Consider the following 26766-nt stretch of genomic DNA (forward strand, 5'->3'; position numbering starts at 1 on the left):
GATTTAAAGAGTGTCCTTTTGCTTTAAATGTCTGCAGCTGTTAAATCCATCCTACAAACAATTAACATTGAAATAGTTTTAGAGTGACTAACCGTCTGATCTGTTTTTATAGAAATTTACTGTCAAAATTAGTCGATATTTTAAAAATGGTTAAGGTCGGAAGAAGTGCTGAAAACATTGGCAGAAAAAAGTTGTGAAAAGAGGTTAAAATGTGTTAAAAAATGGTTAAGAAGGTAAACGGGGCCAAAGGTATAAAAAATTGGTTACAAATGACAAAAAATAGTGCAAGAAAATAAAGAAAAGGGGTTAAAAAGTGGCAAAAATTGAGTGGCATAAAGGGGATAAAACATGCAGGAAACGTGGTTTAAAGAGGGTTAAACTCATCCAAAAGTATCAAAAAGGGGTTAAAAGTGTCAAAATGGGTTAATACTGGTGCTAAAAGACAGTTAGGGAGGGCCCATTTTCAGGGGCCAATCCTGTTGTCAGGCCTGCTGCTTTATAAATAATAGATCTCACTGGTAATGACTAAAAATGTCCTGTAGTTTCAAGGAAATTACAAATACTACTGCAATAATATTTCAGTCAGACCAAAATGTTCATTTAATTTTTGTGTAGATAGTCCGGCCCCCAGAGTTTCTGCTGAGACTAAATCTTGAGACTAAATCTTAAACCAGCTGTAACGCAGACGTCCTTCTTCTTGCAGACAGTCTGAAGTGGACGGTCTAGAAGCTGCAGGTGTTTGCTCTTCTGCAGTGGCTTCACTTTTCAACTCTGCTGGTTGCAGCTCGTCTTTAATCCAGAGAAATTCAGTTTACTGCCACTGAAGTGTAGAAACTAAATATGTTAACATGGTAACAGCTGTTAGTTACTCACTCAGAATGAAACATAATGAAAACAGATAAACTTATTTAATCAGGAAAGAAATGCCCAGTTTAAAGCCTGAGCTGAAGAATGAAGCCGCCATTTATAAATGCAAGAAATACGACTTTACAACACCGAAGCAAAGACGCCATGCAGCACATTTAGGAAAGATAATATGTGTGAGATGTTCGTTAACAGCCTTCAATCAGCCAATGAGAGCAGCTCCTTAAGTTTCAGGTCTTTCTATAATGTTCTCTTGGATTTTCCCTCCTCCTGTCGGTGTATTTACGGCTGTTTTCATTCTCTGGGCCTGTTTTTCTGAGCTGGATGATAGCTGAGGTTTTCCAGCTTTAAAATCCAAATGTCAGCGTAATCTGGTGATTTGCAACACGACGTCACTGTGAGCTTTTTGGCGGCGTGTGTCGACGTCCTTAATTAATGAAGCGACTGCGGCAGAGCTGTGAGGTCTGATGAAGAGTAAGGTCGCTGCCAGAGGAAACAGCCGTGCTGGCAGAGAGCGAGTAGGAGGGACCGTCTAAAGTACTGTATGTGCTCCAGCTCATGTCATGTGTGCACAGAGAAGCACCGCGGTGTTTTCTGTGGACCGTCATTCCTCTAAGAGACACCGAGGGCATCCACAATGACTCACATTTTCATGAAGTCTTTATTTTCCTGTCTGTTTCTGTCGTTGTCTCCCTCACTCCCTCTCTTTCTGGATCATAATAATGGTGTAATTTACAGCTCTCTGTCAGCCCCGGCTCTCTCTCTCTATGTGTGCTGGTGTTATTTAAAGGGCGTGCCCCTCAGCCCTCATCAGTGTTGGCTCCAGAACTCTTCTCTTTATAACTAATACCAGATCTGTCTCATACCAAATCTGTTACAGTCCAGCGAATGCCTTTACAAAAACGCAACGGCCCTAGTTTTACTGGATACAGTGTGTTTCAGATTGAATGCATGCATGCAAATAAAGCATCATATCCATCAGTTTTAGAGTTGAAAACCTTATGTGTGGCTGGGACAAAAGGCCAAAAACATGAATATATATGTTTTTTATGATTGAACTGCAGCACATGGCCCCTTTTTAGAAGCCAAACCTTTATTTTTTGCTTAAAAATGGCACCAACTTTGATTTGAATAAAGTTGTTCATCTATTTTCTTATTTCTGAATCTCTGAAAGAGTCACCTTAAAGACTGAAGGAAGCCTGAAACTGTTGATATGATGTTGCAGGCAGGCCCATCCCTCCTCTGCAGAGCTCTCAGCCCTCTCGCATGTAGGATGAGTCTCTATAGTTATAATTACAATCAGCAGAATCACAGCAGCTCTGGTGGCTGCAGCGTTGAGCTGAAGGAACGCACGCTGCAGCCGCTGCACGTGAGAAAAGTAAACATGACATGGCCAGACATGGAAAAAGAGTTCATATCAAGATGAATTTTTCATATTCCATTACGCTGTGAGGAGTATTTTTAGAGTCTGGAGCATCTCTGCAGTCAAGCTGCTTATGAATTTTAAATGGAGGCTGTGAATATTTCACCAGGCCACCAGAATAGCCGGGTAGGACTCAGGAGAGGATGTTTGCTGTTTCCTGTGTGGAGGCAGGCGTGTGTTTCTACTAGTTTTACATGCCTGGATGTTCATATCTATGTTTTTTGATAATGAGAATTGCTTACCATGAAATTTGCCATTTTAGGTGAAGAAACACGAGATAAAGCTGTTATTCCTTTTTTAATTCCTCCTTATCTCACCATGTTACCTTTTTACCTGTTTGGTGTACTGACCTTATTTCAGATGCAAACAAATACGTTTAAATTAGTGCTGTCAAATGATTACAATTTTTAATCAGATTAATCACAGGGTTGCTGTGGATTAATTTTGATTAATCACGATCAAACGACATTCATTTTTAATCTATATTAATGGCGTTTCATTTTGCAAGCTTGATGACGCATTAGCCAAATTGCTAGCAGAATCCCAGATGAAAGTATGCTTGGCGTTAACGTGGTATTTTCAGCTGGAAAAGCTTCAGTGACAAGAAAACTCCTTCCTGCAGAATGTGCAGAATACTTTATGTTCCGTCTTGTTTTTTGTTTGTTTGTTTTTTTTTCAAATTTCCCATCGAGAGGGCTAACGTGCTGTTTAGCGTCTTCCGTGTCGAGTTGGTTGGTCACTACCAGATCAACAGCCCGTTTGCACATGCTCGACGCTAACCCTACTTGGACAAACTGCCCGAAATGTGTTGCCAGAGACGTTTCAGGGATTTTGAGTCAATCTGCGCTGTAGATGGGTTAATTTCGTCAAAATTTTTAATCTGATAATCATGATGATGGATTAATCCGCATTAACGCGTTGGTTTTGACAGCCCTAGTTTAAATATGTTTGTCACTGTACCAGAGATGTATACTTTGATACTGTACTGTTGAAAACCAAATGCTGTCGCCCCCTAGTGGTCATCAACCGGCTGCAGATCAATAAGCCTTCTCTTTGGACAAGTGATGTACGATAACTATTTTCTTGAACCGATACCGATAACAGATAATTTCCTACTCCTGATGGCCGATAACTGATAATAACGATATATTTTTTTCAATTGTTGATTTAACAAAAGAAGTTTATTTGATGTGTTTATGCACATCTGGGGGTAAGAAGGGGTTAATATGTAGAGAGCAAAGATATTTATAACTAATTTTAACTAATATCACTGATGTTTTTCAAAAAACAAAGAACTATTCTGACTTTATAACTGTTATTATAATTAACTTTTCTTGGTTAAACATTTGTGTACCAAGTACAGCAGACACACACAGCTGACAGACGGTTTTCTCCATAAAACCAAATGATAACAGGCTGTTATGATTAACAAATGGAGATATTTGGGGGTCTGTTTTTTTTTTTTTTTTTTTTTTTTTGCTTAAGCCAGAATGAAAGCGAGCTGATGTTTTAACTAAAGATTAAAAATATGCACTGACATAAGTCATATCATAGATAGGTTAAGAATGTAATCACCGTGGTCTGAATGAATGAAACCACGTCAAACAGGGCAGGCAGGTCTACGTCTATGAAAGTAGCGGTGGATCAGGAGACTGTCAGACTAATTTTGTTATAATAAGGTTGAACCTTTTGGCTCTGGCAAGCTTTCTGCTGTTTTCAATGCCTGCCTAGGATCAGAGCCCCGCTGACTCGGTCCTGATGCCTGCGGCTGAGGCTAGTGGCTGCTGCCGCTTCGTTTTAACGTCGTTAGGATGATGACTATAAGTGACTTATAAGATCTGTCGAGGACTTCTTTCTGCTCTTTGTGCCCTTTGCAGGGCAAATTCTACACACACAGTCGTGTTAACCCCCCGTAAATACTGAATAACGCCACCGTGTTGTTAGCATTTTAGCACAGGGGCTGCTACTTCCTCTTCATCTCTGGTGCTTTAACAGCAGGTCGTGTACTGCGGCGCCACCTGCTGTTTCGGAATGTGTAGTCTCCTGAGAAAGAAAACAGACGCCAGCACTGCTGTGCTGACAAAAATATATATGTTATCAGGACTCATCGTCATGTTATCGGACCGATAAGTATGACGTAGTAATTTCCTGTTATTGGCGTGATAACTATTGGCCCGATAGTTTTGGTGCACCCCTACTTTGGACTCTACTACCTGGATGAAAATGACCGGTGAATGTAATTTTACATCTTGCACAGGTAGCGTGGTTTGGCAGTGTTCTGGTTGAAAAGACTGAGATAAAACTGAATATATGGAGTATCAGAGAGGTTCTTAGGTTCATAATCTCACATCTGATTAAATTTACATTATTTGTGTGGTTTACTGACTAGTCTAAAGTCAGGAAAACACAGGAAACAGTCAAATTGTGCACTATTTATATGGGACCACAACAGCACTTGGTAAACAGTGGCTAACATTAGCCACATTCTGCTTGTCATTGTCCACATTCCTAGTCTGAATATTAGCATGCTATGGATAATGCTGTGGTTATATTGGAGTAGTATCTTAACTAATTTTTAACTTTTAATATATATATATTTGCATTGTGTTTATGTATCTTGGTATTGTATCTGCACTGCTTTGATCTGTACAGCACTTTGGTCAACCCCGGTTGTTTTAAATGTGCTTTATAAATAAAGTTTGAGTTGAGTTGCGTATAGCCAGACACAGCCTAAACACAGCTATCCTTGTTTTCTGCATCTGAATAATTAAAATTTTCACTGATTTAATGAGATGCTATCGCTGCTATCAGACCACTGTTGTTTACGTCAGACTAAATAGTAAAACCAAAGGGGATCCAGTGTGAGCAGCTGTGTTACAGTTTAGATGGAGCATTAGACCAGGACTGTGGACCCGAACCCCCTACCCTTCAACAAGCTTACGTGGATCAAGCAGGAACAGGACACAGGAGGAGCTGGGGTGGAGGAGCAGAGCAGGCAGCAGGATTAGAGTCAGGAACAGGACACAGGAGGAGCTGGGGTGGAGGAGCAGAGCAGGCAGCAGGATTAGAGTCAGGAACAGGACACAGGAGGAGCTGGGGTGGAGGAGCAGAGCAGGCAGCAGGATTAGAGTCAGGAACAGGACACATGAGGAGCTGGGGTGGAGGAGCAGAGCAGGCAGCAGGATTAGAGTCAGGAACAGGACACAGGAGGAGCTGGGGTGGAGGAGGAGAGGGAGCGGCAGAACATAGCTGGGCTAGAGCAGTGTGAATACAGCAGCATGAGTGTGATGAGCCAATAGCATACTTAGATGAATGAGCTGGCCATCAGCAGATCTAAGTAATACGGCAACACTTTATTATTATTATTATTATTATTATTTTTAATGCTTGGCCCCGTGGTCTGCCTGAAGTACTGCTGTTTGCTCGATTTGCCGACTACCGTAGTCTGATTTAGTGAGCTAATCCCGTGCATCCCTTTGCTCTATGGAGTTTAATTTAGACAAGTCAGGATTTAGATTTCCATTCACCTAAGAAATGAGTTTGTCTTTGGTTTAGAGGTTGCATCAAATCCTTCTTTGTTTTTCTCAAAGAAGCTTCTGAGCGAAGCCTAAGCTCTAATTTAATATTCAACAATCCTGCTGGTCAGTGAATATCAGATGTTCGTTGCAGCAGTCTGGTTGACTTTAATCACACAGCTCTGTTTGCATTAATTAGAAATGACCTGGACTATTTTAATGAACAAACATCTTAATAATGAGGTGTCATTATGCTCAGGGCGCTCTGTTCTCCCTCACCCATGATTGTGTGATTCTGCACCCATCAGGCGTGGCTGGACCCTCCACCCCTCCAGCCTCCCTCCGAGTCTGCATCAGTCCAACCTCAGACCTCAGTCCAGGGAGTTCCTGGATGGTTTTTCACCGCTGCTATATGGGCTCTTTATGAAGCACACTTTGGCTAACGCCAGTGTCACACGTTCTTAAAGGAGCCTTTCAGACGTTTGGACAGCCTGACTGACTCAGTTTACATTCAGGGCGGACAGGTTCCTCTATAGGTTCTATTCTGGCGTTCTCGCAGCGCTGCGTCCTGAATCGAGTGTTTGTGTTCGGCTGTGATTGATGAAGTTTGTGTGAATTTTCCAGACGTGGGCGGTTAACGATGTCAGGTTGGTTTTGGATGAAACAGCGCCGTCTTGTGAAGGTGAATCCTGCTTGACTCAGCCTCCAGAATCACATTAACACATAAGCCCTGTGTCTGACGTGTTAAATCTGACCCATTCATAAAGACTGCTGTCACAGGTTAATCCCTGGTCACTCACGCAACACCTGCTCCTGCTGCAGCTGAGACCGCTGCTAAAACCAGCCTGATATAAATACTGGGTTTCTGCCACAGAGGCTTTATTAATGACAGCTGCTGCTTACATTCAGAATAGAACATAAAGTGGCTGAGACCTGTTATAATTATCCATCTAAACATCCTAAATCAGGAATGCTGCATGTTAAAGGGCTTGGAGAGGGCGCATGCACAAATATTGATTCATTTCTGCTACTAATATGTGTTTAATTCTCAATCATCTGTGTTTATTTTTAGGATTAAGGTGTTTTACATCATCTAGTCCAGTGTTTCTCAAACATGTGGGGAGTCTAAGTGTGCCTCTGGGACCTGGACGACCGTATGTTATTACAACAGCAATACACAAGTAAAGAACCTGATTTAAAGAGGCTGTTTAGTGATCTGATATGGTATGCCTTCAGATTTGAACTTGATCTTGGGTGTATCTTTGGCAAAAAAGGTTTAAATCATTTATCTACACTGATCTACTGACAAAGAACAGCAGTGAGGTTTTTTTTTTTTCAAAAACCACAAAAGTCGTGTAATGACATGTCTACAGTCGCCATGGTTAAAGTCATTCAGTTCTTTATGCAGTTTACTTCTCGATAGCGGCTACGTCACGTGTTTTGTTGCTCTGATTGGCCCGTAAAGACGTGACAGACAACATTCATCCAATCACCCTCTGAGTTTTTTTCCTCAAACACTGTCTATGAGAGGTTTTCCAGATGGATGTGTGAAACAAATCTGGTGTGCCAGGTTACCTTTTTCTCATTGTCTCCCTGAAACTCAGTATAGAATGTAACTATAATAACAAATAAAACTATCTCATACTAACTTAGGAGCTTAGTTTGAATATTATATCCATCACTGCGTCCTACCAGAGTGAATGCATCAGACATCATGGCGCTGTGCATGCTGGTGGTGGTCCACACTGCATCTGTTAAAAAAAAAAAGAAAAACAACCAAAAACGTTTTTATTTTGAATGTAGACAAATGGAAGTGCAGCACATTCTACTGGTGAGTCTTTGATAGCAGAATGTGCTGACACCAATCAGAGCGCAACATTTCAAATATTGCTAAAGTCTGCAGCTAACATTCATTAATAATCAGATATTGAGATTGTTAATGCTCAGCTGTGTCCACTTTGTGAAACAAGCTAACAACCTCTGTAGAGAGAGGAAAGTAAAAGAAGTCCTGTCAGACACTCCTGAAACCTTATCATCCCCCTTTTTCCTTCTTCTTTGCCTTACAATGCAGTCCTTGCATGCTGCCAGGATACTAGGATAGAAACCAAAGTAATCAGAGTGATTTTACCCTGATGCCTGCTTGGAATATAGCTAGGACATGCTTTTAGATGCAGAAATTATTTTAGAAACAGAATGAACAACAGCACTGAGAGAATGGTCGTCTATAAAACCCTCATGGCTAGGAACATAGGGCTTCAAGCCACAAAAAAAGAGAAACAAAGGCTTCAAAATATTATTTTTGTGCTTTAATGCCTTCATTTGGATAGAGTTGAAACCTGGGGAGAGAGAGTGGTAATGACATGCAGGAAAGGAGCCACAGGTCTGATGTGAAGCTGCTCAGTACATGCAGACATAACCATGACTTTTTTTTTTTTATTATATCTTAATAGTTGTTCATTTGTCGGGGAATATTGCTGATGCAGCCTCTGGAACTTGTATGTTGCTTTTGCCTGTATGACTGAGAAAACTGAGTCAACAGAACTTTACAGAGGAAGGTCATTTAAATCCCGTTGACCTGTGACCTCTACCAGCTGATCTCATGTCTCTGTGTGGGTCTGACAGGAGTACTACTGTGTCTTCATTAACACTTTCTGATCTGATATGAAGCTTTTTCTTGTGTCTCCACCTCTGAAATGTGTTTCTCTCCCAGAGGAGAGTGACGAGCAGAGATCCAGTCATTAACCATGGGTGGTGAGGGTTTTATTTAAATTCAGGACGTGTTTGGGTGAGGGCTGGGCTGTCATCAGAAACCTATTTGCTCCTTTTTTCACTGTCTGTGAGCAGCTGCTGAGGATGTGAATGAGCCAGCTACTGAATGCTTGATTGGCACGGGCGTTTGTCTGGGAGTGTCAAGGGACTTTTGGAGACAATTGTCCAGATCAAGCAGCGCTCCTTCACTGGGGAGCCTGGCTTATATGCTGAGCTCATGTGAACCCCCCTGTGGGCCCAGGCTTTTGTCTTCCTGGTGAGTTTTTGGTGAATATACAACCAAAACTCTCTGCTCCTCTGTCTTGGAGGAAATCCCCTGGATTTCTCCTCCTCATAGAAGCTGTTGTGCTTTCTTTGCTCTGCACAGATGGTCTCCATAGCAAACTGTGAAGTTTGATGGTTGTTTTTGCCAGTGGAAGAGAGGAGATGCTTGGACTCAGAGGTTTCCGTGGGCATTAATCACAGAGCAGTAAACTGGTTGGAGCTGTTGCATCATGACTTGTGTTTGAGTTGGCCGCTTTTAACAATGAAAAGACAAGTGGTGCCAGCTTCCCTCTCACAACAAAAGCCTGCATTAGAAAAGTCAGCCATTGTGTTGTTAATGGACCCTCAGACAGGGACTGTTTCATCATCTTTTCTTTTGCTGGATGGGGAAGCATTGTCTGAGTAATTCTATGCCTTCATTATCGCCATGTTAATGAATCAAAACTACACTTTTGGCTTTTGGAAGAGCACAGTTTCTCCTGCAATGCTGCAGGTTTGAGCAAGATAATAGCAGCAGCTTTAGTACTCATGACACTTTCTGTGTGCTAGGCCTTTTGCACATTCAACTATAATATTTATATTTACCCTAACCCATGACACTGTAAGAAAACAATCATGAATTCCACGTTTTCTCTTTTCAATCAATCAAATTCAATCAATTCAAAGTTTTTATCTATTTATAAAGACAAATGTAGAAAAGTAAGAGCCCAAGCTGATATATTTATCATCATGGTTCTGCTCTGACACCAGTCCAAACTCCATATATTTAGGGTTAGGGTTAGGGTTAGAGAAATAATGGGAAAATGCAGCAAATTCTTAAATTTGATGTTGGTTGAACTTGAGAAAATGTTCCTTTTTGCTACTCTGACTGAGTGGAAATAAGTTCTGAAAAACATCAATTAACATTAGGGGTGTAAAGGTACGTGTATTCGTACCACACAGTTTTGGTACAGGTCTCTTGGTACGGTACAGATGTGTGCCGAACGGATATATGTGGAATGAAGCTCATACACAGAAAACCAGAAAACAACTCACTGTCACACTGTCCTGGCAACCACACAACCACCGCAAACAACAGCAACAGACTGAATATTCCAAGATAAAAGTGTCCTGTTTCTCCTTCAAACATGTCACTAATCTATCCTTTCAAACACGTCACCTATCTATCCCTTCAAACATGTCACCTATCTATCCCTACAAACATGTCACCTATCTATCCCTTCAAACATGTCATCTATCTATTTCTTCTATCCCTTCAAACATGTCACCTACCTATCCCTTCAAACATGTCATCTATCTATCCCTTCAAACATGTCACCTATCTATCCCTTCAAACATGTCACCTATCTATCCCTTCAAACATGTCACCTATCTATCTCTTCTATCCCTTTAAACATGTCCCCTATCTATCCCTTCAAACATGTCACCTATCTATCCCTTCAAACATGTCACCAATCTATCCCTTCAAACATGTCACCTATCTATCTCTTCTATTCCTTCAAACATGTCACCTATCTATCCCTTTAAACATGTCCCCTATCTATCCCTTCAAACATGTCCCCTATCTATCCCTTCAAACATGTCATCTATCTGTCCCTTCAAACATGTCACCTATCTATCCCTTAAAACATGTCATCTATCTGTACCTTCAAACATGTCACCTATCTTTCCCTTCAAACATGTCACCTATCTTTCCCTTTAAACATGTCCCCTATTTATCCCTTCAAACATGTCACCTATCTATCCCTTCAAACGTGTCACCTATCTATCCCTTCAAACATGTCACCTATCTATCCCCCCAAACATGTCCCCTATCTATCCCTTCAAACATGTCACCTATCTATCTCTTCTATTCCTTCAAACATGTCACCTATCTATCCCTTTAAACATGTCAACAATCCCTTTAAATATGTCACCTATCTATCCCTTCAAACATGTCATCTATCTGTCCTTCAAATATGTCACCTATCTATCCCTTCAAACATGTCATCTATCTCTACCTTCAAACATGTCACCTATCTTTCCCTTTAAACATGTCCCCTATTTATCCCTTCAAACATGTCACCTTTCTATCCCTTTAAATATGTCACCTATCTATCCCTTCAAACATGTCACCTATCTATCTCTTCTATCCCTTCAAACATGTCACCTACCTATCCCTTTAAACATGTCCCCTATCTGTCCCTTCAAACATGTCCCCTATCTATCCCTTCAAACATGTCATCTATCTGTCCCTTCAAACATGTCCCCTATCTATCCCTTCAAACATGTCACCTATCTATCCCTTCAAACATGTCACCTATCTATCTCTTCTATCCCTTCAAACATGTCACCTACCTATCCCTTAAACATGTCCCCTATCTGTCCCTTCAAACATGTCACCTACCTATCCCTTCAAACATGTCCCCTATCTGTCCCTTCAAACATGTCACCTATCTATCCCTTCAAACATGTCATCTATCTATCCCTTCAAACATGTCATCTATCTGTCCCTTCAAACATGTCCCCTATCTATCCCTTCAAACATGTCACCTATCTATCCCTTCAAACATGTCACCTATCTATCCCTTCAAACATGTCATCTATCTTTCCCTTCAAACATGTCACCTATGTACCCTTTAAACATGTCCCCTATTTATCCCTTCAAACATGTCACCTATCTATCCCTTCAAACATGTCACCTATCTATCTCTTCTATCCCTTAAAACATGTCATCTATCTGTCCCTTCAAACATGTCACCTATCTATCCCTTCAAACATGTCGCCTATCTTTCCCTTTAAACATGTCCCCTATTTATCCCTTCAAACATGTCACCTATCTATCCCTTCAAACGTGTCACCTATCTATCCCTTCAAACATGTCACCTATCTATCCCCCCAAACATGTCCCCTATCTATCCCTTCAAACATGTCACCTATCTATCTCTTCTATTCCTTCAAACATGTCACCTATCTATCCCTTTAAACATGTCAACAATCCCTTTAAATATGTCACCTATCTATCCCTTCAAACATGTCATCTATCTGTCCCTTCAAATATGTCACCTATCTATCCCTTCAAACATGTCACCTATCTATCCCTTCAAACATGTCACCAATCTATCCCTTCAAACATGTCACCTATCTATCTCTTCTATTCCTTCAAACATGTCACCTATCTATCCCTTTAAACATGTCCCCTATCTATCCCTTCAAACATGTCCCCTATCTATCCCTTCAAACATGTCATCTATCTGTCCCTTCAAACATGTCACCTATCTATCCCTTAAAACATGTCATCTATCTGTACCTTCAAACATGTCACCTATCTTTCCCTTCAAACATGTCACCTATCTTTCCCTTTAAACATGTCCCCTATTTATCCCTTCAAACATGTCACCTATCTATCCCTTCAAACGTGTCACCTATCTATCCCTTCAAACATGTCACCTATCTATCCCCCCAAACATGTCCCCTATCTATCCCTTCAAACATGTCACCTATCTATCTCTTCTATTCCTTCAAACATGTCACCTATCTATCCCTTTAAACATGTCAACAATCCCTTTAAATATGTCACCTATCTATCCCTTCAAACATGTCATCTATCTGTCCCTTCAAATATGTCACCTATCTATCCCTTCAAACATGTCATCTATCTGTACCTTCAAACATGTCACCTATCTTTCCCTTTAAACATGTCCCCTATTTATCCCTTCAAACATGTCACCTTTCTATCCCTTTAAATATGTCACCTATCTATCCCTTCAAACATGTCACCTATCTATCTCTTCTATCCCTTCAAACATGTCACCTACCTATCCCTTTAAACATGTCCCCTATCTGTCCCTTCAAACATGTCACCTATCTATCCCTTCAAACATGTCATCTATCTTTCCCTTCAAACATGTCATCTATCTGTCCCTTCAAACATGTCATCTATCTGTCCCTTCAAACATGTCGCCTATCTATCTCTTCTATCCCTTCAAACATGTCACCTACCTATCCCTTTAAACATGTCCCCTATCTGTCCCTTCAAACATGTCACCTACCTATCCCTTCAAACATGTCCCCTATCTGTCCCTTCAAACATGTCACCTATCTATCCCTTTAAACATGTCATCTATCTGTCCCTTCAAACATGTCACCTACCTATCCCTTCAAACATGTCCCCTATCTATCCCTTCAAACATGTCACCTATCTATCCCTTCAAACATGTCACCTATCTATCCCTTCAAACATGTCATCTATCTTTCCCTTCAAACATGTCACCTATCTACCCTTTAAACATGTCCCCTATTTATCCCTTCAAACATGTCACCTATCTATCCCTTCAAACATGTCATCTATCTGTCCCTTCAAACATGTCACCTATCTATCCCTTAAAACATGTCATCTATCTGTACCTTCAAACATGTCACCTATCTTTCCCTTCAAACATGTCACCTATCTTTCCCTTTAAACATGTCCCCTATTTATCCCTTCAAACATGTCACCTATCTATCCCTTCAAACGTGTCACCTATCTATCCCTTCAAACATGTCACCTATCTATCCCCCCAAACATGTCCCCTATCTATCCCTTCAAACATGTCACCTATCTATCTCTTCTATTCCTTCAAACATGTCACCTATCTATCCCTTTAAACATGTCAACAATCCCTTTAAATATGTCACCTATCTATCCCTTCAAACATGTCATCTATCTGTCCCTTCAAATATGTCACCTATCTATCCCTTCAAACATGTCATCTATCTGTACCTTCAAACATGTCACCTATCTTTCCCTTCAAACATGTCACCTATCTTTCCCTTTAAACATGTCCCCTATCTATCCCTTCAAACATGTCATCTATCTGTCCCTTCAAACATGTCACCTATCTATCCCTTCAAACATGTCACCTACCTATCCCTTTAAACATGTCCCCTATCTGTCCCTTCAAACATGTCACCTATCTATCCCTTCAAACATGTCATCTATCTTTCCCTTCAAACATGTCATCTATCTGTCCCTTCAAACATGTCATCTATCTGTCCCTTCAAACATGTCGCCTATCTATCTCTTCTATCCCTTCAAACATGTCACCTACCTATCCCTTTAAACATGTCCCCTATCTGTCCCTTCAAACATGTCACCTACCTATCCCTTCAAACATGTCCCCTATCTGTCCCTTCAAACATGTCACCTATCTATCCCTTTAAACATGTCATCTATCTGTCCCTTCAAACATGTCACCTACCTATCCCTTCAAACATGTCGCCTATCTATTGTCTTCTATCCCTTCAAACATGTCACCTATCTATCCCTTCAAACATGTCACCTATCTATCTCTTCTATCCCTTAAAACATGTCATCTATCTTTCCCTTCAAACATGTCACCTATCTACCCTTTAAACATGTCCCCTATTTATCCCTTCAAACATGTCACCTATCTATCCCTTCAAACATGTCACCTATCTATCCCTTTAAAAATGTCACCTATCTATCCCTTCAAACATGTCACCTATCTATCTCTTCTATCCCTTAAAACATGTCATCTATCTGTCCCTTCAAACATGTCACCTATCTATCCCTTCAAACATGTCGCCTATCTATTGTCTTCTATCCCTTCAAACATGTCACCTATCTATCCCTTTAAACATGTCCCCTATCTGTCCCTTCAAACATGTCACCTATCTATCCCTTTAAACATGTCATCTATCTGTCCCTTCAAACATGTCACCTATCTATCCCTTCAAACATGTCATCTATCTATCCCTTCAAACATGTCACCTATCTATCTCTTCTATTCCTTCAAACATGTCACCTATCTATCCCTTTAAACATGTCAACAATCCCTTTAAATATGTCACCTATCTATCCCTTCAAATATGTCATCTATCTGTCCCTTCAAACATGTCACCTATCTATCCCTTCAAACATGTCACCTATCTGTCCCTTCAAACATGTCACCTATCCATCCCTTTAAACATGTCACCTATCTGTCCCTTCAAACATGTCACCTATCTATCCTTTTAAACATGTCACCTATCTATCCCTTCAAACATGTCACCTATCTATCTCTTCTATCCCTTCAAACATGTCACCTATCTATCCCTTCAAACATGTCACCTATCTATCTCTTCTATTCCTTCAAACATGTCACCTATCTATCCCTTTAAACATGTCAACAATCCCTTTAAATATGTCACCTATCTATCCCTTCAAACATGTCATCTATCTGTCCCTTCAAATATGTCACCTATCTATCCCTTCAAACATGTCACCTATCTATCCTTTTAAACATGTCACCTATCTATCCCTTCAAACATGTCACCTATCTATCTCTTCTATCCCTTCAAACATGTCACCTATCTATCTCTTCTATCCCTTCAAAAATGTCATCTATCTATCCCGTTAAACATGTCACCTATCTATCCCTTCAAACATGTCACCTATCTATCCCTTCAAACATGTCATCTATCTATCCCTTCAAACATGTCATCTGTCTATCCCTTCAAACATGTTATGTAATTTCTCCGTGGGGTTTGACATGCAGCTTTTTCCACGTTTAATATTTCTGTCATTGCTTTAATTCAGCTTTTTAATATTTTCAGGTGCAGACAGCTTCCCTCACTCTTTGTTGTTCTTCCTCATTCTCAGTCCTGGCTCCGTATTCATGCTCCCTCTCCTCCAGAAGAGAAGTCCTGTCTCTGTATTCATGCTCCCTCTCCTCTAGAAGAGAAGTCCTGTCTCTGTACTCATGCTCCCTCTCCTCCAGAGGAGAAGTCCTGGCTCCGTATTCATGCTCCCTCTCCTCCAGAAGAGAAGTCCTGGCTCTGTATCCATGCTCCCTCTCCTCCTCTGTTGTTCTGGATGATGATAGTGTAGTCTAATTATATTACAGGCCCTCACATTCTCTACCTGAGTCTATTATTGCCTCCCACACTCACTCTCAGGCACTTATCTGAGCTTGAAACAAGATCAATCAGCCCCACTATCTGCCCCAGCAGCCTGCTGCCTCCCCAGGGTCGTCGACTGTGGGCTTCGTTCCCCTCTGGTTCCCCCCCGAGGGCCAAATGAAGCAGGGCATTATGGGTGTGCAGTGGTGTGGGCCTGCAGTCTGTTCCCCAGCCCTCATTAGCCCGTCCTTTGTTACAGTAAGCCATACCTCGCGGAGCCCAGATGCAGCGTGTCCAGATTAGATCTTACACCCGCCAGGAGTCCTGAAAAGCCACCCCGAATCGAGCCTAATCCTCCTGCAAGACTTTCTCCTTTCTTCTGGCTCCCTGTGCCACACACAGGCGCACCCACACACACATAAACATGGTCACACACCAGCACCGATCGGAGACTTCAGCACTGTAGATTTTGGAGCCCTGTGGGTGCCCTGTGTCTTTAATCCACAGCCAGAGATCCTGTCAGCTGCTCACAGACCACGGGCCTCTTTTCTCTTTGTCTGCAGATAATCATCGAATAAATACGAGACTCCAAGTTTGAGTGGGTTCAAATGAAACACACACAACCAGGTTTTTATTCTTGTGTTCTCCACAAATGTAAACGTCTGAAATGAGTTTTCACGTCTCAGAGAACACAACTTCGACTTTGTCCTGGCCCTCTGGAGGTTAGATTTTAAAAAGAGAGTTGCAGAGAGGATCAATTTAAAGCATTAAAGACAGAGCAGCATGTTTTTCTATTACCAAATAGAAACTGGACATTTGAGACCACTAACTTCATATAATTTCAGTTTCAAGGCACAACCGGTCTGAACATCTGGTGGATTTTTTCATCCTGGTCTTTATTTCACCACAGCAGCAGTCTACATGTTGGTTTTGGCTCGGCTCGTCATGTTTATGAAGCCACAAAGACCATTCCAGAATTATCAGCTGGAGGAGTCCAGTACTGGACTACACTGAGGATGATCTGTGCTGGGGGGGCAGCCATTAGGAAGGAATAGGAACAGAGGAAGTTAGTACTTAACAGCTTTAAATGCACCTCTACACCGTAATAAATAAATACTGCATTTAAAACTGGAAACTGCAGCACTTTAAAGTGAAACACAAGCATTTGTTCACTTTGGTAAAGAAAGTTTTTCATGTCATATTGTGTTTATTTCTGTTATGTGAAAAGTAACAGATTGTGGTAAATAGGTTCACAATATGGTCTGATATCGATCGCAGGCCTCTAAATCTGGCAGACTTTGTGATATCGGCTAATATCCAATTGTTATTCTGAGAATCGATATCGTATTGTATTGTGATGAAACTGGTGATTTACACCCCTAGTAACCATCATCAGAAACATTCTACATTGAAAATGATCCCTACACTTGACCTAAAAGTTTTCCAGATTTACCCGCTGTAGTAGCCATCAATAACCATCTAGTGCCATCTAGCCAGATGGAGGGAACCAGGAGCTTAGAGGCTCGCTCAGCTGTTTTAACATTTTAAAAAGTCCTCATTTTGATACAAACATGTTTTTAACTGAAATGGTGATGTACTTTTCACCAGATCAACCTTTTGGGTCAAGTGACCAAGTGATGATTAGCCATTCATAAACGAGCCTGTGCCACAGAACATCAGCCACGGTGGCTAGCTGCAGTTTGAGTTCCTGATCCTTTCCTCCATCTTTATCGTAATTTAATTTACATGTAAAAAGCCAAACTGGTACCAGATGAACAGCTGTTGGGAGCCAAAACCAGCTCCCCTGACCTGGATGTGATGAAACTGTATTTAACCAAACTGGACCACTTTGTGGGCCTTTCATAAGGATCATGTGACACCGCTCATCCAGATTTTAGGTGGAGGCTTTTTTAAATTCCTGACGCTGTCGTTTCTCTGTGACTTTTTGTAAAAACCTGTTTTAAATGTATTGACTATTTCACTACTTTTCTGGATAGAAAAGAACTGAAGAATCCAAATATAGCCTTTAGGTAGAGTTTATGTAGAAATCCTAGACCCAGGTTTGGAACAAATGATTGGAATTTTTTTGTCATTTTACAGGACAGTTATATTGTGACTTGTTAATTGTTGTAGTCGTTAGTGAAAAGGTGCTCAGTCTATCAGAGTCCATAACTCTTGTTAAAGGAGGAATTTTGGACCATTCCTCTTTATAAAACTGTTTCAGTTCAGCAGTATTATTTGATGTCTGGTGTGAATCGCTCTCTTGAGGTCATGCCACAGCGTCTCAATGGGGTTGAGGTCAGGACTCTGACTGGGCCACTCCAGAAGGCGTATTTTCTTCTGTTGAAGCCGTTCTGTTGTTGATTTACTTCTATGCTTTGGCTCGTTGTCCTGGTGCATCACCCATCCTCTGTTGAGCTTCAGTTGGTGGACAGATGGTCTTAAGATTTCCTGTAAAATGTCTCGATAAAATTGGGAATTCCTTTTTCCGTCAATGACAGCAATCCGTCCAGGCCTTGAGGCAGCAAAGCAGCCCCAAACCATGATGGCCCCTCCACCATATTTCACAGTTGGGATGAGGTTTTGATGTTGGTGTGCTGTGCCTTTTTTCTCCACACATAGCGTTATGTGTTCCTTCCAAACAACTCAATTTTAGTTTCATCTGTCCACAGAATATTTTGCCAGTAGTGCTGTGGAACATCCAGGTGCTCTTTTGCAAACTTCAAACGTGCAGCAATGTGTTTTTTGGACAGCAGTGGCTTCCTCCTTGGTGTCCTCCCATGAACTCCATTCTTGTTTAATGTTTTACTTATTGTAGATTTGTCAACACAAATGTTAGCATGTGCCAGAGACTTCAGTAAGTCTTTAGCTGACACGCTAGGATTCTTCTTCACCTCATTGAGCATTCTGTGCTGTGTTCTTGCAGTCATCTTTACAGGACGACCACGCCTAGGGAGAGTAGCAACAGTGCTGAACCTTCTCCATTTGTAGACAGTCTGTCTTACCGTGGACACATGAACATCAAGGCTTTAGAGATACTTTTGGAACCCTTTCCAGCTTCATGCAAGTCAACAATTCTTGATCGTAGGTCTTCTGAGAGCTCTTTTGTGCCAGGCATGGTTCACATCAGGCAATGCTTCTTGAGAACAGCAAACTCAAAACTGGTGTGTGTTTTTTATAGGGCAGGGCAGCTTTAACCAACACATCCAATCTCATCACATTGATTGGACTCCAGGTTGGCTGACTCCTGGCTCCAATTAGCTCTTGGAGAAGTTGTTAGCCTCGGGGTTCACATACTTTTTCTCGCAACTGTATTTCTGTTAGAAAAGCCTGAAAAAGTGATTTTTGCATAACATGTCCCCTTGATTTAGTGTCAGCCCATTCTCAGTCATTCTGTTGTGTTCAGGTAAAGATTTTTTCCCATGATCCATCTCTGTAAGTTCCTTTACTTACAGTAACTGATGAATCTGTCAGAACAGGACTCTTCTGCTTTCACCTCAAATGACCTTAATCATCCTTTTAGCTGCATCAATTCTGCTCACAAACTTTGAAGAGTTTCTCCATAAGTCAAATAAACAGAGCAAAGCTTAATCCAGAACAGAGTCATTAATCCCTCCCTTCACTTTTTCTCTGTGTGTTTGCAGCGGGCTGAGGAGAAGCGTCCTTAACTCTTATAATGTCAGACGTAAGGCCAACATTTTAACCCTTAGATCCCCGCTCCAGTCTCTGTTTTCTAGACCTTCTTGACACTGAAATCTGTACATAAACAGACACAATCCATGACATCACAGCAGCGCCTACAGAGGAAACCAGTCTGCTGGCCCACGTTGTTGTGGTCAGGCTGGTTGCTACGACAACGACATAATATTTCTGGCCAACATGACTGGTTTTTGTGTCAGCACCATGGCACTGAATCCATTTCCTCTTCAGCAGGAATCTCACTGTGGGATCTATTTTCTTATCGTGTGTTTTAGATTCAGAGGAACGTACAGACATATATGAAGCTGTGTAATGGATTAGTTTAAGGATGACTGAGGTTTTTTTGGCTGTAAATGTCCTCTAATGGCAGTGCTAGCTGCTAATACTTTGTTAAATGGAGCTACCAGCCATTTCTCCTACAGAGTAAACAAATACATAAACACAGCGGCGTTGAGTACTTCTTCCTCTTGTAGGCTGTCACAGCCGCTGTTTGGTGACTTCTATTTCTGCCATCTTTTCCACACAGAATCCCACACGCTATACTGAGCCCAAGAATGTGGTAACAAGACGCTCTTAACAAAACGCTGCGAGGAAACGTTCCCCGCCTGGGTTCCTGGTGATGTTTTCATGGTCGCCTGCTGCCGTCTCCAGTAGCAAATAGACTAGTGTTTCTGTTTGTCCCCATGCAGGAGCAGCTTCCTAAAACTGTAGCAACATTTAGAGGACCAGTAGAAGGTTGAATTTAACCAATAAATGCACGGTTATGTGACAGCCTGTCCAGTTCACCTGCTTTCTTACTGTATGACAAATACCCCCCAGAACCAACATAGAGTAATTTAATGGCTTTAGACCAACCCATGAGCAGTAAACCAGTTTACTAAAAATACTGGGACAATCCCTCTTAAGCTGATTTTTGTGGTTGTCTGCTGCCTTATCAGATGAAGAACATCCCTGAGAAACAAACTACACTAGTGTTTCTGTTTCTCACACTTTGGTGGAGAAATGTCTCCAATGGTTGCAGACCATTTAGAAGTGGAAGTCAACCAGTAACCTTACAGTTTTGAGACCATCTATCCAGTAAATATTTCTCTTTTACAGCTGCTGACTGGGTTATAATATCCCTCTGAAACAAACTCTACCTGTCTTTATGTTTTTAGCTTCTCAGTGGAGCAGCTTTCATGCAGCTTTGCAGCTTTTTATTGGCCTGTTTAAAGTGATGATCTAGCAGTAAACTCATGGTTTTAGCACCATCCATCCAGTGAATGATATATACAGTAATATGCACAACATTATGGCATGTTTGGGGCAAAACTCAAGGGTGACGTCAGATGTAGACGTGAGAAGTAAGCCTGCTGAAAGTACCACTGGGCAGTATGGGGGCCTGGAACAACCTCATGAGTGCTCTGGAAGTCTTTTCATATTACCAGGGGCATGGGGAAATAATCTGTGGAAAAAATAGTGACGTCCCCACCTTTAGGGTGGAGTGAAGGGTGGATGTGGTGAGTAAGCACTAGCTAGGGAACCTTCCAGGTGGGTAGTAGGGTCACCACGAGCCCCTGGCCGTGCTGTGGATGTCCCTAGGACCTGAATCCTGCCGATGGTCTCTGGGAGTATTGCCAGGGGTGAAAGGCCGTCCAGCTTGACCTCGGCTGCGCTGTATCATGGTCTACTGCTGCCATCTCAGAGTTCAGACACCCCCAGGATTAAAATAAATGTGTCTTTGTTTTATTTCTATTGAGTTGAATAACTCCACTAACCACAGCAGCTTTAAAAGACTTTTTAGTTAAATTAAATGATGAAACTCATGATTGTGGGACAGTCTCTCCAGATCAGGATGCAGGTTTATCCACATAAACAGTTAAAGTCTGATCCCTCGGTGGTGGACTCCAGTGATAAGAGTTTGTTCACTGAATTTTAACACTCCTTTCTGAGTTCAGGCCAGGGTCCAGGTCAACTACTCTGTGTCAACTGTGAAACAGCTTCCACCACTAGCTGCCCCTGTATCTGTGTGTAACAGCTTCTCCCTGGCTGCTCTTCAGTCTGATGTAAACAGTGAGGGGATAGCATTGATAGCACCCTGTAGGAAAGCATGTTTTAGCCCCGTTTACATCTATGACGTCGGCTTGGCCTGTACGTAAATATGACCAAAGCAATGAAGGACCAGGTTCCACACAGGAATGTGGACCTAGACCCAAAGACTGGCAGTGCTAGCAATGCCAACGTTAGCCACATTCAGCAAACAACCTTCACCCTGTTCAAATGAATAAACAGTGCTGACCTTTGACCTTTAGACTTTATTATTATTGACTTTAGACTAGTCAGCCTAAGGTAGGTAGGATCACAGATGTGGAATTATTCGTCAGGGAGCATCAGGAGTCAGATCATGAATCCACCGTTTGGTGTTTGAACTGTTCTGTCAGATGTATTTATCTCTTTATCTTAATCAATCAGCCTGTTAATCTGAAAATATCCAGTCAAAAACCTTAAAAAATACCAAAGAAACCCATGAGCATTAGAAAAGTACCGTTGAAGGTCCCTACTGGGTGCAGGCTTATTCAGCACTTAGCCAGTCTGGATGGAGCTCCAGAGAGGCTGAAAATAAAAACGAGATGAAATATTAAAAGGATGCTTTTGTCTCTCACTGGAGAGAAGGACTAGAACTAGAAAGCTGAGTCCATCCTGCTCCTTTAACTCTCTCACTGCTGCTCCATGGATGTAAACAGCTGATCTGACTCTTCATTTACCACCCAGGATTAAGGAGGAACTCCCTCTGGCCATCATGGCTGCCCCATTACATAACACTGAAAACAGTGTGAGGTGGAGGTGGAGGAGTCTGGATTTACGTTTGCCTGGGGGGGGTCACAGTCACAGTGAGGTGGACATTGGGCAGTTTAAAGGTTTGAGCTCCATCCTCCATGTTGGCTTCCTCCTACAGAGGACATGTTTAGGGGTCATGGAGTTTCTTCTGGCAAAGCTTTGGTGTCAAATAACATCCACAAAATAGAGATAATCCTTAGAGGATGGAGTATGTGTTTTAAAAAGCCCTCCTCATCCACTGGAGTACTTCATCACTTTCATCCTCATCCTCACAGAGTGAGGATAAGTTTGGATGAAGAATGGCTTCTTTAGTAGCAACAACAGAACCAGAGAGAGAGAGCACTCCATCAGGGTACCTGTAGTCCAGACTCTAGAGAACAGGACTGGTCTCTGTGGTTGTCAGGGCTCCCAGCATGGACTTTAGCTTTATAGATGACAGTTTCTATTATAGTAGATGTTACTTATGGCTGCACTATATTTTCAAAGGCATATAGAGAAGTATGGCTGTTGGAAAAATGGCCAGAAGTGAATGTATGAATGTGGACAATCTGAAATGTTTTTGGAACAGATTCTAAGAGTTTGGGGCATAAAAGCTAGAAGCAGATCTTCCTAGCTCTGTGAGTAATAGTGGGGCCTGTAGTGTCAGCCATGTTCTCTGAAAGTAGTGCAGAAGTTGATTCAAGGTTCTTCTTTACATTGATATATATATATATTATTTTTATTCATATATATTCCAGTCCTCCTTGTCTTTAATGAAAGGTGTCCCCCTTCTCTAGGATCTTCCTCTACCTGTGTGGATAGAAACATCATGAGTGAAGCTCCAGTCTTGGCTCTGTGACTCGGTCACTAATGAACGTCTCCTATCTGTGCTGAACGTCCGTCATGAAGGGGGTGAAAGGAGTTTGAGGTCTGCTGCTCCTGCAGCCTGGAGACTTCATGTCTGGAGGAGCTGGTCTCTCTGAATGTTTTAAGTAAAGGATGCGGTTGGTTGTGGATGTTCTGACTAATCACCTGCTGCTTTGTCACATGGATCTGTGTTCAGTTTCTCTGTTCTGTCTGTAACTCTGTCTTGGCCTGGACACTATTGTAAATGAGATTCTTGATCTCAGTGAGGTTCTTCTGGTTAAATCAGTTTAAATAAATAGATATTAAAGTTGAGATGGATCACTGTTAGACATCCCAGACTTCCTGAACACATCGGAGCCTCAGTATTGTACCTCTGTGGTATCAGTGTGAAGGTGACATGGCGTAATGGCAGCAGAGCTTCATTATGGCACTGCTGCAGAATCACAATATAAAAACCCTAACCCTCCATTGAAATATTAAAGGAAGAGTCCCCTCTATGAATGAAACGTTCATGCCTGACTCATGCTCTGGGACCAGCGTCTGCCACACAGGCTTCCCTCCTTCTTTGTAGTCCCAGATGAGCTGCAGGCATGTGGAGGTGGGCGGGTCAGCTCAACATTTCTGTGCCTTATAGATTTCATGGAGTCCATATGCTTCCTTATCAGCGTTAGCTCTGACTTCCTCTCTCAGTCATTCCCATCTGTCCTGGCAGGTAGACTGCTGTGTGCTGCTCCTTTTTCACTTACCTGTGACTTTAAGGTGCTTCTTGCCTCTGCTTTCATTTGTTCCTATCATTTATTGATCAGCCCTGACACGTGAGTCTGTTGCTTTAAACTTTTAAAGGTTGGCAGCGGCGGAGGAGGTGGGTTAGAGAGAGAGAGGGATGGAGGAGACAGGAAGGAGGCTGCCTGGCTGATGTATGTGTGTGTGTGTGTGCATACTTCAGAGGGAGTTTTGTGTGGTGAGTGGGTGGGTGCGTCAGTCCGTCGGTCGGCCCGGGCTCTCTGCAGTGCTCTCAGCTCGCTGTGTGGAAACATCATGTGTCTGTGGGACGTCAGGAGGAACAGCCCTGTTTCTCCACACTGACACCAGATTTCAAGGCGGACTGTGGGGAATAAGATGCTGGATTGAAGATGGAGTTGGATTTGGAGTAAATAATCCAGGGAAAAGGGAACTAAAGGCGCTGAACCTTGAGGATCTTTACTGTCATTCAGTCTCACCTCTTAAAGTTGTGCTGTTACTGGAGAGACAGACGTAGTTCTCCACTTTTGGACCTGATTTTTAAAATCCATTGAAGGAGAAAGAAGCTAGCAATCATCTCATCTTTAGAGCTGACTCCCTAAAGGAAAGAAGGAACCAGAACACAAAGAAGCCAGGGTATTTTGAAGGATATATTCTGTGATTTCATCCCACTTCAGACCTGGATATGCCATGCTGGCCCAGAGGAACGGGCTCCCAACAGGCTGTAAGCCGATTTCTCTGAAGGACCACCCCGACCTGCGGGATGTGGATGTTAGCGCAGAAGGGTGCTGCTCCCTCTCTCCTTCCCCATCATCAGGAGGCTGCCCCTGGGCTCGCCTGGCCGGCGTGGACGGCTGCCTCTCGGAGCCATACTGTCTCTGGTTCCAGCTTTTAGCCCGGGCTTATTGGGGAGAGGTTGAACTTGGGCTCACAAGGCCGAACCGCAGCGTGTCCTGGGCTCGACTCAGGGAAGCCTCAAAGAGGAACTGTGTCCGATCTCGGGTAAGGAAAGATGGAGAGCGTCATTTAGCCGTTTAGGATAACCCTGCCTGGCTGAAGTATGTGTTCAGCATTATCAGCGTCTGACAGAGCTGGATAGGTTTACATAGGAAGCCTCAGAGGGGAGGAGAGGTGAGGGGCGGCTGCACTTTGTTGTGCCGTCTGAGGAATTTTGCGTGCGTCATCCTGCTCTCCAGCGGCAGGGTAGTCCTGTTTCACTGACCGATATCTTGTGTAACCTCTGCATGTGTTTGGGTTTTAGGTTTCGTTTATTGTTGGTAGTTTCACATTCACACTTTCACAGAAAGATTCTGTTTTCTCCAGCTGTGCAAATATCTGCAGTGGTCTGGAGCTTGGAATGAAGTCGTCTCTCAATGATGGACTCAAATAGGGAGTTTCAGGCGTGTTTTTCAACGCTATAGCAAATAATTGTGACTAATGTTAAAGTCTGTGGTCTGAGAGGCAGAGAAGTTTGGAAAGAAAACGCAAGAGGGAGTGGGAGAGGTGGATCTATGAGGTCAGACTAAAAGAGTGACTCACACTTCAAAAAAACAACACAGAAGTAGTAAGAGCGTCCAGACGCAGCGCTATTTAAATTCCTCATCTAATATGCATAAAGAAAGCAGGGTAGGCATGCAAATTCTCCATCCTGCAGGCCGTGGCACCATATGGCACACCCTGATCAAACCCTCTGCATGCATGTGATGGTGCGACTGGTGTGATGAACAGATTGCATGAATAATTGAGTGTCAGGTAGTTGAGGCAGCTTGTTTGGAGCAGATTTATGATGTTGAGCCTTTTTTGAGTGCGTCCGTGTCGTAGTGGGAACCTGTCACTGCCCTGTGGAGCTTCATTAGTAATACAAACCACCAGATACACGGTAGGGGTGGGAACACCCCACAAAGGTTTAGTTTAGGAACGTTATTTTACCTTTTTGTAGTGAGTTTTTCCTCAGCATGGATTTAATTTAAGCTTTTTTTTTTCAAACAGAAAATGATGCTTATGAAGTTGTTTAAACACGTCTTTAATCAGGCAGGATAAACAGAAAAGGAAATTTCCTGTCAAATTAAACTAAAGATGTCTCTCTTTTACCTAATTTAGTTCTGATCCCACCTGGAATCATATGTTTGATTGACAACAGATTATTTCTTTCATGTTAGTACACAAAGTTGCATTTTTATTTGCAAGTTCCTTTTATATTTAAATAAAAAAATGGATTTGGTTCATATTAGGGATGCACGTCATTACTGGCACAATATTAGTTCTCTGCAGATATCTAAATAAGTGCATGTGGCTGTAAATATCAGCCTTCTGCACTAAGATGTTTCTAAGGTTTCAGGCAGGACCAACAGACCTTTACCTGATGTCTTTTTCTTTGTTCACTCACTTTCCTTCACCTTTCAAGGACTGAAGTGACTTTTAGGTCAGAACTCTTGATATATATCGATATCATATTAGCTAAAAAGAGTATGTTAATATTGGCATAGTGAAAGAAATGCAGTATTACACATCCTTAGTTTTAATGTATGTGTTTATAAGTCTGCTCATCATTGCACCTAAATAAACTGGGAAACCATCAAAAGTTCCAAAGTCCTCAGCACACATACATCTTATTTTCCTGTGATTATGAGAACGTTTTTCTGATTTCTGGAGATCTTGACTTATTTCTTGGTAATATCCTGAGATATCAGCACTGGTTTTCCAGAGATTGTCAGTGAATTTCACAGTCTCTGAATGGAATTATGCCATTTCCCATTAAAACAGGAACAGAGTAAACTCTGTTTCCCACATGGTGCTGCTCCTGAGTATCAGCGATGGTTGGCCAACCCTATCTGAACCATTCTAGTGTAAATATTAATATAAGACACAGATGTATAGTCAATAATAGTCATTGATCATGCGTCCTCATTCTATAACCACTGATATAAAGAGAATAACGTCATAACAAAGGCACTCATTAATACAACA

At 42.0% G+C, this 26766-nt stretch overlaps 1 protein-coding gene across 3 annotated transcripts in view; it reads left to right on the forward strand.

Annotated features, from left to right (window-relative positions):
• LOC121527013 (rho GTPase-activating protein 21-like) overlaps positions 1–26766 on the forward strand; it is a 153468-nt gene that overhangs the window by 58471 nt on the left and 68231 nt on the right. For 2 of the 3 annotated variants that reach the window (XM_041813653.1, XM_041813654.1), the window contains exon 1: positions 24084–24801. The exons of the other annotated variant lie outside the window; for it this stretch is intronic. In XM_041813653.1, the coding sequence (XP_041669587.1) occupies positions 24490–24801 (312 nt within the window). In that variant the 5' untranslated portion in view covers positions 24084–24489. Of the gene's footprint in view, positions 1–24083; positions 24802–26766 lie in introns of those variants that run through there. 3 annotated transcript variants of the gene reach the window in all.

Source organism: Cheilinus undulatus, linkage group 19, assembly GCF_018320785.1.
Source record: "Cheilinus undulatus linkage group 19, ASM1832078v1, whole genome shotgun sequence".
NCBI lineage: Eukaryota > Metazoa > Chordata > Actinopteri > Labriformes > Labridae > Cheilinus > Cheilinus undulatus.